The following is a 14080-nucleotide window of genomic DNA, read 5'->3' on the forward strand; positions in this document are numbered from 1 at the left end:
ACCCAGGCTGAGGGGCATACAGATTTGGGGGGACACTCAAGAGTTATCTTGTGCACTAAAGATCAAATATAAAATTGTATATTAATATCATAAAAGGTGCAATTTAGTGTTTTGTTTTTGTTCTTGGCTTGAAATATAAAGGCTTCTGTACTTGGGCTACAATAATAGATATTTAGAGGGATTTGCACAGTGTTCCCCGTTGTGCCGACTGTGTTTCAGTCGTATCATTACATTTCTCTGACAGAATGAATAATACATTAAAAAAACACTGAAAAGAATACCAGCGTTCATACAATGCTCCTTCATATTTGGGAATACAGTTGTTTCCCTGTTACGTGTTCATAGCTGTATTATTATGGTAAATTTGGAACCATTAAAACCATTTTTTTTTTTAAATCGCCTCTTTGGAAAGAGCGTCTCCGACCACACGGTCAGTTTGCACGTTTTGACAGATGAGCGACTGACCGCCCCCCATAGGGATGTGCCGGTCCTATGGACTCATCACTGCAAACCATGTAAACAAGTATGTTCCATCAACATTGGTCCCGATGTATTAACAAGTTAATTCGGCTCACTGTATGACACTCGTAGCATGACTTACTGCGAAAAAAGAGTTTCTATTGGCACACCCTGTGACACCTCCATCATGTTGTTTGCGAAGGCCACTGGTTCACTTTATTTTAGTGCATGCAAACTATGCATTGAAAAAGTTAACGCCACATGAAGGAAAAAAAAAAAAAAGAAAGGACGGGGCGGAGAGGAGAGGAGGGAGGTCAGGTGCAGGGGAGAACTGAGAGTAGGATACTGCTCCCTTTAGGCGCAGTACACTTGTTCTGTTGCACTTGTTCTATCAGAGGCTGGCATAGAAGAAACATAAGAGACCGCAAACACGACAAGGAAATAACTTGCCAACATGAGCCTTACTCGAGTCTCACGTAGCGACTTATTAGAACTTCGTGATGGGGTCGACAACACAGCATTTCAAGAAGACGGGGGTCGCGCCGATTCTGAGAAAACCGATGGACAGGTTGCAGGTGACTGTCCCTCGTCTAGTTTAAACCTCGACGGAGCGGAAAGTTCCTATACCCAGATAAAACCGTATGCGGGGATGTCAAAGGAGGTGCTGCTGCTGTATTCCCGCCAGGCTCGTTACAGGCTGCCCCGGGAGATCCTTTTCTGGCTGGTCATTGTAAGCACGCTTGTCTTGCTCGCGGTTAACATCGCAGTCATCGCGTTATCGCCGCGATGCTTGAGCTGGTGGCAATCCTCTCCTGTTTACCAGATATACCCACGCTCCTTCAAGGATTCCAACAACGATGGCATCGGAGACCTGAAAGGTATTGTTGCACAGTATGAGCAAAGTATCTTCTCGCATATCTTAACCTCAGAAATGAGTTTGAAACCTGTTTATGACACAGGGCCTGGACATTACGTTCATTTTTATCTCTCACATATACGTATGTGGAGTGGTTACAATGTTGTGACAGATGCAATCAGGCCATGATGGTCCACGATTGTTCCTTTCACTCCCTCATAAAATGCTGTTTTGTGAGCTTAGTTGGTCATAAAGTGCTCTCGTTGTAGCCCATGATCCGCTGAATGGCCAAAATGAGACCAATAACAAATACAATCATGTTTGACAAGGGAGTGAGTGGCCCTTATTGCACACTAAAGTAGATTGCAGTTTTGGTTCTTTCCATCTATATAAATATATACACCAATCAAACACCACTGATTCAGTTTCAGTGTAATATTAGGCCTATATAAGCTAAGGGCCTGTTATTTGTGCCTTTTGTAAAGTAACAGCACTTGCTAGGCCTATTTCCCACATACAAGTTAATAGTCTCCAAGCAGTTAAAACCTTACCTAGTAACAACAGTCAGAATGATATTTTGAATGAACACCTGCAGGCTGGATTAAGGTTAAGAACATCCAGACTAAATTTGGTTCTGGATGGATATTTCCTGTCATCCCAGATGGGACGAGGTCATGAACTCTTCTGCTTTTAATTGAGAAAGCACTGACTGGTCCTTGCATTCTCTGAAAGCCAGACCGCAAGATTCTATTCAATCTTAGAGATAGATAGATAGAGAGAGAGAGGAAGAGAGAGAGAAACTTTTTGAGACAGTGTCCTAAATTTTATCTGCGTAGGCCACTTAGAGAACCACTTTTTCACTAATAAATGACCAATCACTATCCAATGTGTAGGCATCCAGGAAAAACTGGATCATTTAAATTACCTGAACATCAAGGCTATCTGGATTAGCCCGTTCTACAAATCCCCAATGAGGGACTTCGGCTATGATGTGGAAGACTTCCGTGACATCGATCCCATTTTTGGAACCATGAAAGACTTTGATGATCTTCTTGTAGCTATGCACGACAAAGGTAAGCTCAGAAGAACACGTGAGAATTGTTTCTATTGTACTTCTTAGCAGTAGGCGCGGTAAACAGGTTTATTGATCTGAAGCCTCTCTGATGAACCTGCTTTGTGTCCACCTGGTAGGGTTGAGGTTGATCATGGACTTCATTCCCAACCACAGCAGTGACAACCACACGTGGTTCCAGAAGAGTCGCAGACGCGAGGAACCCTACACCGATTACTATGTCTGGGCCAACTGCACCCGAGACCAGCTTCCCAACAACTGGGTAAGAGTGCCAGAGGCCAGTGGGTGGAGAGCCGTGTGGTGTGTGACCCTCACTAAGAGATTATAGATAGCAACACACACTGGCACTCAAGGGTGTTTTGTTTATGTGCCTGTGTGAGTAAATGTGGCCAGCAGCAGGTACAGAGCCATGCAGTGAGTAAACCTCAATTAGTTTCACTAAGAGACATGCTAAACACAGATGCTAGCCTGTGTTTTTGGCTGCTTGCTAGCATCCACCAGCCTTCCATATTCCAGGCTGCAGGTTTAAGTCCAGTAGAGGACTGTGTTCCTCGCAGTGCTGAGAGTATAAGTACAGGAAAGCCCAGTGTGTGTGTGTGTGTGTGTGTGTGACTGACTGACTGACTGACTGACTGACTGTGTGTGTGACTGTGTGTGAGTGTCCATGTGGAAATATTTTGCTTTGTGCCGTTGATTGTGCTCCTACACCAAGCACTCCTTTAAGTCTGGGGTATGTTCATCTTGCCGTGTGTGCTTTCTCACTGCCCTCTGCAGTACTTAAAAGGCCTTTTCTGTGATCCTGAATCCAGTCCCAGACTCTGATGCAGGTGTCTCCCCCACAGGTGAGCGTGTTCGGAAATTCCTCCTGGACATACGACTCAGTCCGAGAGCAATGCTATTTGCACCAGTTCCTTAAGGAGCAGCCCGATCTGAACTTCCGAAACCCCGACGTCAGACAAGAGATGACGGTGAGACCCTCTCACCCCTCCACAGCTAAGCACTGATCAGGGCTGACATTTAAAACAAATATTTGGGGCTTTCTAGATTTTATTTTATAAAGGAGTGAGACATTGATGGGAATGGGATAGGAATGACTGGTCAGCCAGGTACTTGCCAAACCCAGCTCCCTGTTGACACTGAGGCAGAATGTAGCATGGGACGCTAATGCTACCGCTAGCACCACAGCTCCCACACTACTATTAGTATATTGTGTGATAAAGTGTGTGTGACTGAGATAGAAGGAGAGATTGTGTGTGTGTGTGTGTGTGTGTGTGTGTGTGTGAGTGAATAAACCTGGTTACAATTACATGACTGAGCATGAAATGACAATGGAAAAAGAATGAGATTATGGCTGGAGTTGATGATTATCTTGTGAGGTGTTCACGTAAATGTGTTCACGTAAATGTGTGTGTGTGTGTGTGTGTGTGTGTGTGTGTGTGACTGCAGCTGTCCACTGACTCCCCTAATTTCCCGTGAGTTCTTGAAATCCTTGAAAGTTTGTGAATAAGAGAAAAAAAACAAGGTCTGGAAAATTTTAAAATAATTTTCCTTAATGTTTTTTTTAAAAAGGCTATGTTCTGCTGTGTGTCTCCCGCCGTCTGTGTCCTTGTTTTACACACCAGAGAAAAGGTGACGGCCACGTGCGTGCCTGAGTGACTGAAGTTAAATCATGCAGGGTAAACAGTGGCAAACAAGCCAGTTGGGTCCTTTAATTTAAGGGAATTGGTCCTTGAAAGTCTTTGAATTTGATGCTTTGCAAGGCGTGGGAACCCTGCCTTATCCAGACCACTGCCATTGTCCACAGTGGCCGTTGGTCAAGTTGTCCTCGTTTCGACCGGATGGTTACATATTATCTCTCTCATGCTTATACCTTGTTAGGCATTGACAGCAGGTATGGTGATAAGGAGTGTGTGTGTGTGTGTGTGTGTGTGTGTGTGTGTGTAGGGGTGTGTGTGTGTGTGTGTGTGTGTGTGTGTGTGTGTGAGAGTGTGAGTGTGTGTAGGGGTGTGTTGTGTGTGTGTGTGTGTTATCCATTTCACTCCATGCTCCACACACTAAAATCAACCTCATTACCATCCAGCAGAAATGTACATATTCATGCATTGTGTTGCACATACTGTATGTGTTGTGCTAATGATGTAAAGGGGTGAGTAGAACGTGGCAATGTAAATGTCAACATGACGAGCATCCACAATCTCTCTATTTATCTCTCTCTCTGTCTATTTCTCCCTCTCTATTTCACACACACACTCACTCACTCTTATCACTCTTATCATATCTCCATGACATCATCTAACAGAGCCATTGTAAAACCGGACATCTTGTGTCAGTTAAGAAGGCTGTTCTCAGTATTCTTTTATGATCTACCATGTTGTTCTGTAACACTGATGCTCCAATAATTAAACCAAGATAACCTCTAAGTGCAATATTAAAAAAAAAAAAAAACTTCATGTGAAGGTCTACAGTTCTTCTACAGGTCTACAAAAAAAGTAAGCCCTTAAGGCTTAAGAGTCTCAGAAGTTAGTTCATAAAGTTTCTATGGATTTCTGCCGTGAAATACTGTAAACATCAATGAATACAGACCACATTATTACATCCCCCACACTTCAGTGATTACAATTACAATAGTGCCCAAGTGCTTGACTGTGTTCAACATGTACAATTTTCTTGATATGTAATTAGAGAGTGATTTGTAAGACAGACCATATAATTGTCATCTGTGATTTTGTAAGCCCCTCACTAATTGCTGGAGATTGCTTTTGTTAAGCACTGGAATAATACAAGGCGTGATGTTTGAATCAAGGATACCTACAATCCTGCCCCAAGTCATTACACATCAGGCCCCACTGGGGACCACTGAAGCCTACAGATTTGAAAGATTTTTACTGAGCTTGTTTTCACTATGCAGGACATCATTAGTTTCTGGCTGGACAAGGGCGTGGATGGATTCCGCATGGATGCAGTGAAGCACATCCTTGAAGCACCGCACCTGCGAGACGAACCCCAGGTGAATGCCAGCCAACCCCCAGTAAGTGGCTCCAGACTGTCTTTTCTGTTAACAGCCTAAGCTTACTGTGTGTACTGTCTGCATTGACATTAACATTCAGTCATTTGGCAGACACCTTTATCCTATGAAAGTTCCAATAGAAGTACGGGATACAAAATAGCCGATTAACAGAGTTGGGACATGGTGGTCGGTTAGCACGTGTGGCGCAAGTGTTAAAGAAAGTCTTGTTCCCAATGGTGTACACCTTTGAACTTCTCATTGCTGTAGGCCTGATGTTTGATTTAGAGGTTAGTCTCATGAATAGAATCTAAATATTTAACAAATTATTCTGAAGTTATAATAAACAAGCATGTAAGCCTTCATGTTTTAGCTCTGTCGTTTGGCAAGTCTCCATTTTGTATATGTGTGATAATCGGCCATATCACTGTGCCTGACTGCTTAGGGGTCTTAGCATATTACCCTCCCCCTAACCCTAACCCTGAGACTGGCGCTGACTTTAATCACAGAGACCGACTGAACCCCAAAGACCAAATTAAACCATTCCAGCCAAGCTCTATATTGTTATCCACACGCAGACCGAGAGCAACCAAACCCCTCCCCCGCCAGACCTGCACAGCTAATCTTCGCCTTCCTGGTCAGCAGAGGCACAGAGACGACTTTAACTTCAAATAATAATGTGAAATGCGTGTCTGTCTGTTGGCTGTTTTTCATTTTCACTAAGCCCCGCTTTCAGCGCTTTTCTTTGCTCTGAGTAAGTGTGTCAGGTGAAAGGGGCAAACGCGTGTGTTGACCTCCCAGGATCGGAGGCAGCTAGTGCTCTCACACACACACACACACACACACACACACACACACACACACACACAGAGTGAGGGGATTATGAAGGGGCATATTTCTGTGGATTTGGTGGCATTTCAGCCTCATTATTCTAATGCTGTGCAATTACATCAAGTCTGAGCCCTCTGTTCTGCACTCAGGAGGGGAGGTCGGCCCTGGGCAGTCACCCACCCCCACTCCCCCTACACACACACACAATGGGACCCACTGAATCCCCCCCTCAACTCCTGCCTTATCTTTCAGGACTGTCCCTATGACCCCCAGACAATGGGAGGGAGAGAGAGAGAGAAAGACAGAGGGAGAGGGGAAAAAGTAAAGGACAGAGAGATGGTTAAGAGAGAGAAGGGGAAGAGAGAGAGAGAGAGAGAGAGTGTGTGTGAGAGAGAGAGAAAAAAGACAGAGAGAGCAGGTTAGAGCAAAACTACTGCACACTTTCATCATTTAATCCCCTGCTGTATCGTTAGTCCCTCTTTCATTCCTTTGTAAGAGTAAGTGAAGGAGAGAGGGTCAGGTGAGGAAGTCATCTTAGGCGTTTGAAAGCAGCTAATTACTAAACCCTGCTCCAGCCATCCGTATCTGGGCCATTATCCACCGCAGTGTGGAGCCATGCAGGCTAGCACTTCTAGTGCTCCAAACGCTCCCCGTGTCCTCTACGTCCTCTCCACAAGTCCTTTCATGAGTTCCTGTGCCGGTGTTATCATCATACCCTTAGTGTATCAGTCTCCTGTTCTCACCCTTTTCATTCTCCCACTCAATTTAGAAGAGTTCTGTGCGTTCTGTTCAGAGCTGTTCTGTTCAAGAATGTGTTGTTGGATGATTACATAATACCAATGCTCCGAAAGGCCAGGCATATTGTTTGTTCAGTCCTTTTTTCTGGAAGCCATATATCCATTTTGTACCCTGCGTACTTTCATGTTTAATTGAAAGATGTGTCAACTATTTTTTTTGTTGGGTTTTTCATAAGGACCTCATGAGAACTAGGGGTATCGTTATGTCTCTTGACAGGTTGACAGATAACAGACCTAATGACATACCTCCTCTTTTTGTAATTTACCCACAATCCTGTCCTTCTAACTCCATCTTTTCCTCTTGTCCAGGAACTGGTGAACACTGAGTTTGAGCTCCACCACGACTACACCTACACCCAGGTGGGCCTCCACGACATCCTGAGGGGCTGGAGGGCCGAGCTGGACACGTACAGCCGAGAGCCAGGGCGCTACAGGTATCACGCGCGTGCTCCGGAGGTCTTCTCCTCCAGTGTCTTCCATTTGGACTTTTAGCAATGTTAGCTTAGCTTTCCCTTCCTCGCTTCTCCTGAAACTTCACATTACATGACTAAGGCTTCTATTTCTAACTGTGCCTGAAACTTAACACTTTCCGCATGAGGGCCAAAATAGTGACAATTCATTACATTTCTGCAAAAAAACTTGCACCACACTAGTAAGTCCACTACCACTAATATGGTCATTGTGGTTCAAAGTTGATGAATAAGTGGACCCTCTATAATATCATCGAAATATACTGTACAGATAACTTTTGTTTGTGAGAGCATCCACCTGTTCAGATCTAAACTGTGGTGGTCTGTGACATCAGGTTCATGGTGACAGAGTCTTACGACTATGAGGAGATCGACAAGACCATGATGTACTACAGCACAGACTTCGTGAGGGAGAGTGACTTCCCCTTCAACTTCAACCTGATGGACCTTCCCCAGGGCCTGTCTGGCGTCAGGGCACAGGAGCTGGTCAGTCTGTGGATGACCAACATGCCCCGGGGACAGTGGCCCAACTGGGTGGTGAGATGGATCTAACCTGATGTTCTGTGTACCACACATGCTCTGGCTTCAAAGAGATCTTTCTGCACAGGATTGATCTCAAATTTCAACATAATTATGGCAGTTTTCATTTTTGCTTATATTTACTCTCTAAAGACACAAAATGCTCTTACAATGCTCAACACATCAATGTATTCATTCTGATGATGTTATCCAAAGCAACCCACAATATGCATAGAAGTAACGCTTCAATTAATATGTGTGCTCCCTGGGCAATATGCATTGAAGTTGACACTTCCATTAGTATGTGTGCTCCCTGGCTTTTGAACCCATGACCTTTGAGTTAAGACCTCCCTCTACCAGTTGAACTACAGGAACCTAATAACATTCATGAATCACTGAAATGGCTCTCAGAACAGCAGTGTTGGCATTAAAACTATAGGACCTAAGAGAGAGAGCTCTTGTTTATAAAAGACTTTATAATAGACCCTTCATCCATTATTCCTCATCTATTATTGAAAAGGAGACATTATCTTCTGTGAAATGTTTCAGGATGGGACTACATACGCTGACATTTGTTTGGAATTTAGAAGTGCGATGCAGGTTGAGCTAAACTGTGCTGTTTTTATTTTTGATTCAGGTGGGGAACCATGATAAGCCGCGCATGTCGTCCAGTGTGGGGAAGGACTACATCAGCGCCATCAACATGATGATGCTGACTCTGCCTGGTACACCCACCACCTACTATGGCGAGGAGATCGGCATGGAGAACGTCCACATCGACATCGAGGACATCCAGGACCCCTTCGGGAAGTTTGACCCGGTGAGTGTGTGTTTAGCTATAGACTGGTGCTACCTGTACTCGTCACAGATCCACGGGTGGCGCTGTTTCCCATTTGAGTTCTTATTGTCGTAAGTCTGATTGTCTGTGCTCTGTGTTCCATCTGTAGAATGCCAGCCGAGACCCCCAGAGGTCGCCCATGCAGTGGAGCAGCGAGCACAACGCGGGATTCAGTGGAAACAAGACGGGCACCTGGCTACCCATACACCCCAACTACACCACCGTCAACGTGGAGGTGAGTTACGGCCCGCTAGGCCTTCTGCTTGTCCTTGTCGTGGTTGTCTGCCGGTGTGCCAAAAGGCAGGGATTCAGCGCCTAATTGCTGATGAGCTGCGCAGGTGTCTCAGCAGTCAAAAGGGATGCTTCCTCTGCTGTTTGAGGCCATTCTTAGTTTGCCTGGTGAAGAACACAACACAGCACTCACCACATCTCATTCTAATTACATTCATGCATGACAAATAGCTGACTCGAACTCATCTAACTCTCCTCCTGTATTTAATTTAGTTAGTAAACCATCTGTTTTAAATCCAACCTCGATGTCCTATTGGCGTTGGCACAGGGTCATGGCACAGCCAAAATCAGATGTCAGCATCGAAAGAGTATTGTCGCAGGTTATTAATCAATCTGGTGAAAACTGGTACTGAAGTCGAATCCAAACCCAGTGAATATTGATGTTTGTTAAGTCTCGGCACGGTGAGTGTTGCTGTTATTGTGGATCTCTGAGTAGTGCTTTGTTCAGCTGAAACCTGTTTCAGTTATCGCTGAAATGATTTGGTTTGATTTCAGTCTCCACTGAAGGGAGGTCCCAGTTGGACACTCAGTTCACCAGGTTAAAAACGTTTCAAACGGAACCAAGTCAAATGTCCCTGTCCCTATACGCCAATGTATCTTTTTGCAAATCTGCGAATGGCTTCTTAGTTCAGATGAATCGCCTTTTCCTGAAGTTTCACTGCGCTTGTTCCTCAGGCTCAGAAGGGGAACGACAGCTCGGTTCTGGAGCAGTACCGGCGCCTGAGCCTGCTGCGGGAGTCAGAGATGGCGCTGCATCGAGGCTGGATGTGTTTCGTGCGGAGCAACGTGGACGTCTTCGTTTACCTCCGGGAGCAGGACGGCCTGGACCGGGCCTTCCTGGTTTTGATCAACTTGGGCCAGGCCGCCACCACGGACCTCTCCTCCATCTTGGGCCTTCCGGAGCGCTTCCGCGTGCATACCAGCACCGTTCCGGAGAATCAGGGGAGGAGCTACGACAGAGCCGCTGTTCCCACGAAGAAGGGCGAGGGGCTGCTGCTCGAGTTCTCGTCCAATCAGAGGTTCCACACAAGCCACGCCTCCAGCTGCTACATCTCAGAGAGGGCATGCTACCTCAATGTGCTGGACATCATGTACAAGTGCTGAGTGTGTGTGTGTGTGTGTGTGTGTGTGTGTGTGTGTGTGTGTGTGTGTGTCTGTGTCTGTGTGGCTTTCATGCCAGAGTACTAACCAAAATACTTAAGCAAAGAATAGATTGTTGTTTAAGTGCCAATATATTTAAAAAAAGAAAAAAAGAAAACTTCATTAAATGTATACTGTTGACATTGTTGTCTTGTTTCAGAGTTTACATGCAGTACATTCAAAACAAACAAACAAACAAACTATAGACACAAAGACAGACTGTACACAGCACTGTGCAAGTCTAAACAGTTGTTGTGTTTTACTGAAGTTTATTTTGATGGGTGAGACATTAAGTATATTGATATAGTATATGTGCACACGTTACTTTCTTTGTGTATATTCTGGAAGTATACTCATTCAGCATTACATTATACTTCCCATCTGCCTAATACCCCAGCCACAACCAGACTTGCAGATTGGAGCAGGCACTTTCTTCACCCTCTGCGTTTCTTGTGGTCAGCAGTCTTGTCCAGGCCCAACTCCATGTGCAGAAAAGCCATCTGTCTGGCACTCTATAGTAGCAGGACGAGGAGACGACAGGACACATCATCACTCGAGTGATCGACTGAAGCCTCCACAGATAGTCAAAACATGCCAGATTTAATCACTTTCACGGAAACAACTATCTCCAGTCGTTTGATAAGATTAAATGACAACAGATTTATGTAATACATCACAGGGCAATCTACAGTCGACTTGGCCAAGAGTAATATGTGGTTAAATGGCGGAGATAGGAGTTAATGTATAACACAGAGATACGAGAGGACCTTTCAACCACAATAGAATATTTATGGGATTGAAGCAATCATTGCTGATTAAAGTAAGTCTTCACCAAGTGACCAATGAAACATCTGTTTCGGCCACAGTTCGCTAGACACATTATGCCGTTTAGATACATTAATTCAAATCTTTAAATACAATCTAAAAAATTAAGCCTATAGAAAAGACAGATAATAATCTGTAGTGAGATCTGACATTATCTCAAATCATTGGTTATGCATTACAAGAACTAAAATCATAACAGCTCTAAAGCAAGGTTTAAAAAAAATGTTACAGTGAGATGTTTTGTTTGAAAAACAGTAGTATTTAAACTCAAAAAATACAACGCACACCACTACTGAAACTGTTCTGCAACGCTTCATATTCTCCGACAGTAACGACACGTAGTGCTGTACACTGTTAGAGTTCACAAGCATAATCCATAACAAGCCGACAGGCTCATAAATACCTCACACAAGGACAACTCAAAGTCCTCCGGTCCAAAATGGTCTCTCCCAGGCTGCAGGTCCAGGATGACTCGTATTTCTGGTTCTGGAGGGAGATGAGAGTTCATATGTTTGGTATTTAAGCTGCTTTAATACGTTAGAACAATCAGTGTTATTTCTGCCAGCCACAGCTTCTGTTGAGACCTTCCCCTTCCAATCAATGCACAGTAATTCAGATGAACTGTGTTTGTGTTTATATTTATCAGCTGTAAACAGACCCCAGTAGTGTCCCGGAAGGTATTTAGGTATTTTATATCACAGTGGCCATGTTCCAATGTAATTACACAATCACGTGTAGTGAAGTACAGTAGAATGAGGGCAACAACTACAACAACAGTAATGGCACTCATATTATAGATATATACTACTATGCACTTAAATATACTATAGTTAGGGCCTGGAATGAGGCAGATTTGTGTCAATAAATATAATTGTGCTTTTTTTCCTCCAGCCCCTTTTTTTAATGGCTATCTGAATCTAGCCCTGTAGACATGAGAGAGAGAGAACATGAGCTCTTCACTCTGACAGAAGAGGAACTATTCTTTCAAAAGGTAAGAAAAGGATGAATCTAAGACAGAGGATAGAGAGAAAAAGGAAACAAACACAGTGGATAGAGAGAGAAGCGAATGAAGACAGTGAGAAGAGAGGGAGAGGTAGGGTGGAGAAGACAGGGAGAGAAAGAGAGGGGAGAAAAGAGAGAGGGGAGAGAAGAGCAGAGAATGAAGACAGAGAGAGAGGGAGAGAAAGAAAGGGGAGATAAAAGAGGGAGAGAAAGAGAGGGGAGAGAAGAGAGGAGAATGAACAGAGGAGAGAGGAAAGGAGAGTAAAGGTTAAGGAGGGTTTCTGTCTAAAGGGACTGGTCCAGCAAGCATCTCTTCCTGCGGTGAGCCAGATGAACTCTGCGTGTGAGTGAGAGTGCGTGTGTGTGTATGAGCACGAGACAGATGAGATGAACGTGTGTGATGAGACGAAGTTGCTGAGAGCATCACACACTTAATCCCCCCAAAACTCTTCAGTTATATTCAGCCTTATCTCGCACACAGCCTGGCTGGAGGCCCTCCGTGTCTCTCTCTCTCTCTCTCCTTCTGTGTATCACTCAATCTCTCTTTCTCCCCCTCCCCACTGTGCAGCTCCCTCCTCTCATTCTCTCTATCTCTTCCCCTCCCCTCTGTGGGTTTCTGGCTCTCTCTCTCATCCCTCCTCTGCCTCTGTGCCGCGTGTTTCACAAGTGTCCTCTTGACCTTCAGCAGGCCCAGTGTATTGTTCCTTATCTCCGGGCCCGATACACTATCTCACAAACTTGCTAATCGCTGGAGCTGTGAGGCTGTGATCAGCATTTAATCGACCACAGGGACCACCGACTGATCAAAGAGAGAGAGCGAGACTGAATTTCTCATTTTGTGTGTGTGTGTGTGTCAGAGATAATTAATGAGAGAGAAAAGGGAGCCAGATTCTGACACATGGGGGAAAGTGAGCAGGAATTCGCTGACTGCAAGGTGACCTCAGCGTTTTCTTCTGTCTTCTTTCTCTCTTTTCCTTTAAGATGGAATATGCATCTCTTTAAAGGCGTAATATGCATCTATTCAAAGGTGAAATAGGCATCTCTTTAAAGGCGTAATAAAAATCTCTTTAAAGGTGTAATATACATCTCTTTAAAGGTGTAATATGCATCTCATCAAAGGTGAAATATGCATCTCTTCAAGATGTAATATGCAACTCTTTAAAGGTAAACTATGCATCTCTTTAAAATGTAATATGCAACTTTTTAAAGGTAAAATATGCATCTCTTCTCTTTAAAAGTGTAATATGAATCTCATCGGTTTAAAGGTGTAATATGCATCTCTTTTCTTTAAAGGTGAAATATTTATCTCCTCTCTAAAAATGTAACATGCCTCTCTTTTCTTTAAAGGTGAAATATGACAAAATTAAAAAAGCCTTTGCCTTGCAACAATAGTGTAGTTATGAAGGCATTGTTACTAGACAGTGTTGTATAATGTACCTAACTACCTATGCATTCCATGCCCTATTTTTAAGGCATTTTATTGCATGTCTTCATATTTTTCAAATATGCAAACAGCTGTACTTCAAAAACAAATGAAATATTGGTAAACATGATCCTTTCATTACTTCCTAAGACACCAAAATCATATTAAATATACAATATTCATTGCACCTATAGTGGACAAACAGCTGTCTGTTTCTGGTCACATCACATCACTGTCCAATCCAATGAAGACAAACCTCCGTCACACAATCCTTGATCATCATTCGTCAGTCTCACATGTTGAGGATGGTTGTGTGATCAGGCCCGTGAGGGAGCCATTAGTGTGTGGACACTAATGGTGTGTGTGCCGGTACTCACTGAGCATGCCCAGACTGGAGTGTGTGTCGACGGCAGCCTTCAACCTCGTCACGTACTTCTCCACACCAGACACGGGCACTCGACTGTCCCCTTGGTAGGCTGTGATCAGCATAGAGGGGTAGTGCTATACATGCATGCCACACACACACACACACACACACACACACACACACACA

General features: G+C 44.2%; 2 protein-coding genes across 2 annotated transcripts in view; one reads left to right on the forward strand and one right to left on the reverse strand.

Moving 5' to 3' along the window:
• Nucleotides 1–913: 913 nt before the first annotated feature.
• slc3a1 (solute carrier family 3 member 1) lies at nucleotides 914–10241 on the forward strand (the record flags this gene model as incomplete). Its single annotated transcript, XM_080849510.1, has 10 exons — nucleotides 914–1337; nucleotides 2209–2388; nucleotides 2507–2649; nucleotides 3230–3355; nucleotides 5296–5415; nucleotides 7329–7453; nucleotides 7825–8026; nucleotides 8646–8828; nucleotides 8956–9081; nucleotides 9813–10241. 10 exons carry the CDS (start codon nucleotides 914–916, stop codon nucleotides 10239–10241), a joined length of 2058 nt encoding a protein of 685 aa, XP_080705636.1.
• Nucleotides 10242–10589: 348 nt separating this feature from the next.
• prepl (prolyl endopeptidase like) overlaps nucleotides 10590–14080 on the reverse strand; it is a 13119-nt gene continuing 9628 nt past the window's right edge. The window contains exons 12-14 of the mRNA XM_080848504.1: nucleotides 13905–14028; nucleotides 11506–11588; nucleotides 10590–10789 (exon numbers count right to left, since the gene is read on the reverse strand). Coding sequence (XP_080704630.1) covers nucleotides 10712–10789; nucleotides 11506–11588; nucleotides 13905–14028 — 285 coding nt within the window. The 3' untranslated portion in view covers nucleotides 10590–10711. The remainder of the gene's footprint in view (nucleotides 10790–11505; nucleotides 11589–13904; nucleotides 14029–14080) is intronic.

This window comes from Sprattus sprattus, assembly GCF_963457725.1.
Source record: "Sprattus sprattus genome assembly, chromosome: 12".
Classification (NCBI taxonomy): Eukaryota; Metazoa; Chordata; class Actinopteri; order Clupeiformes; family Clupeidae; genus Sprattus; species Sprattus sprattus.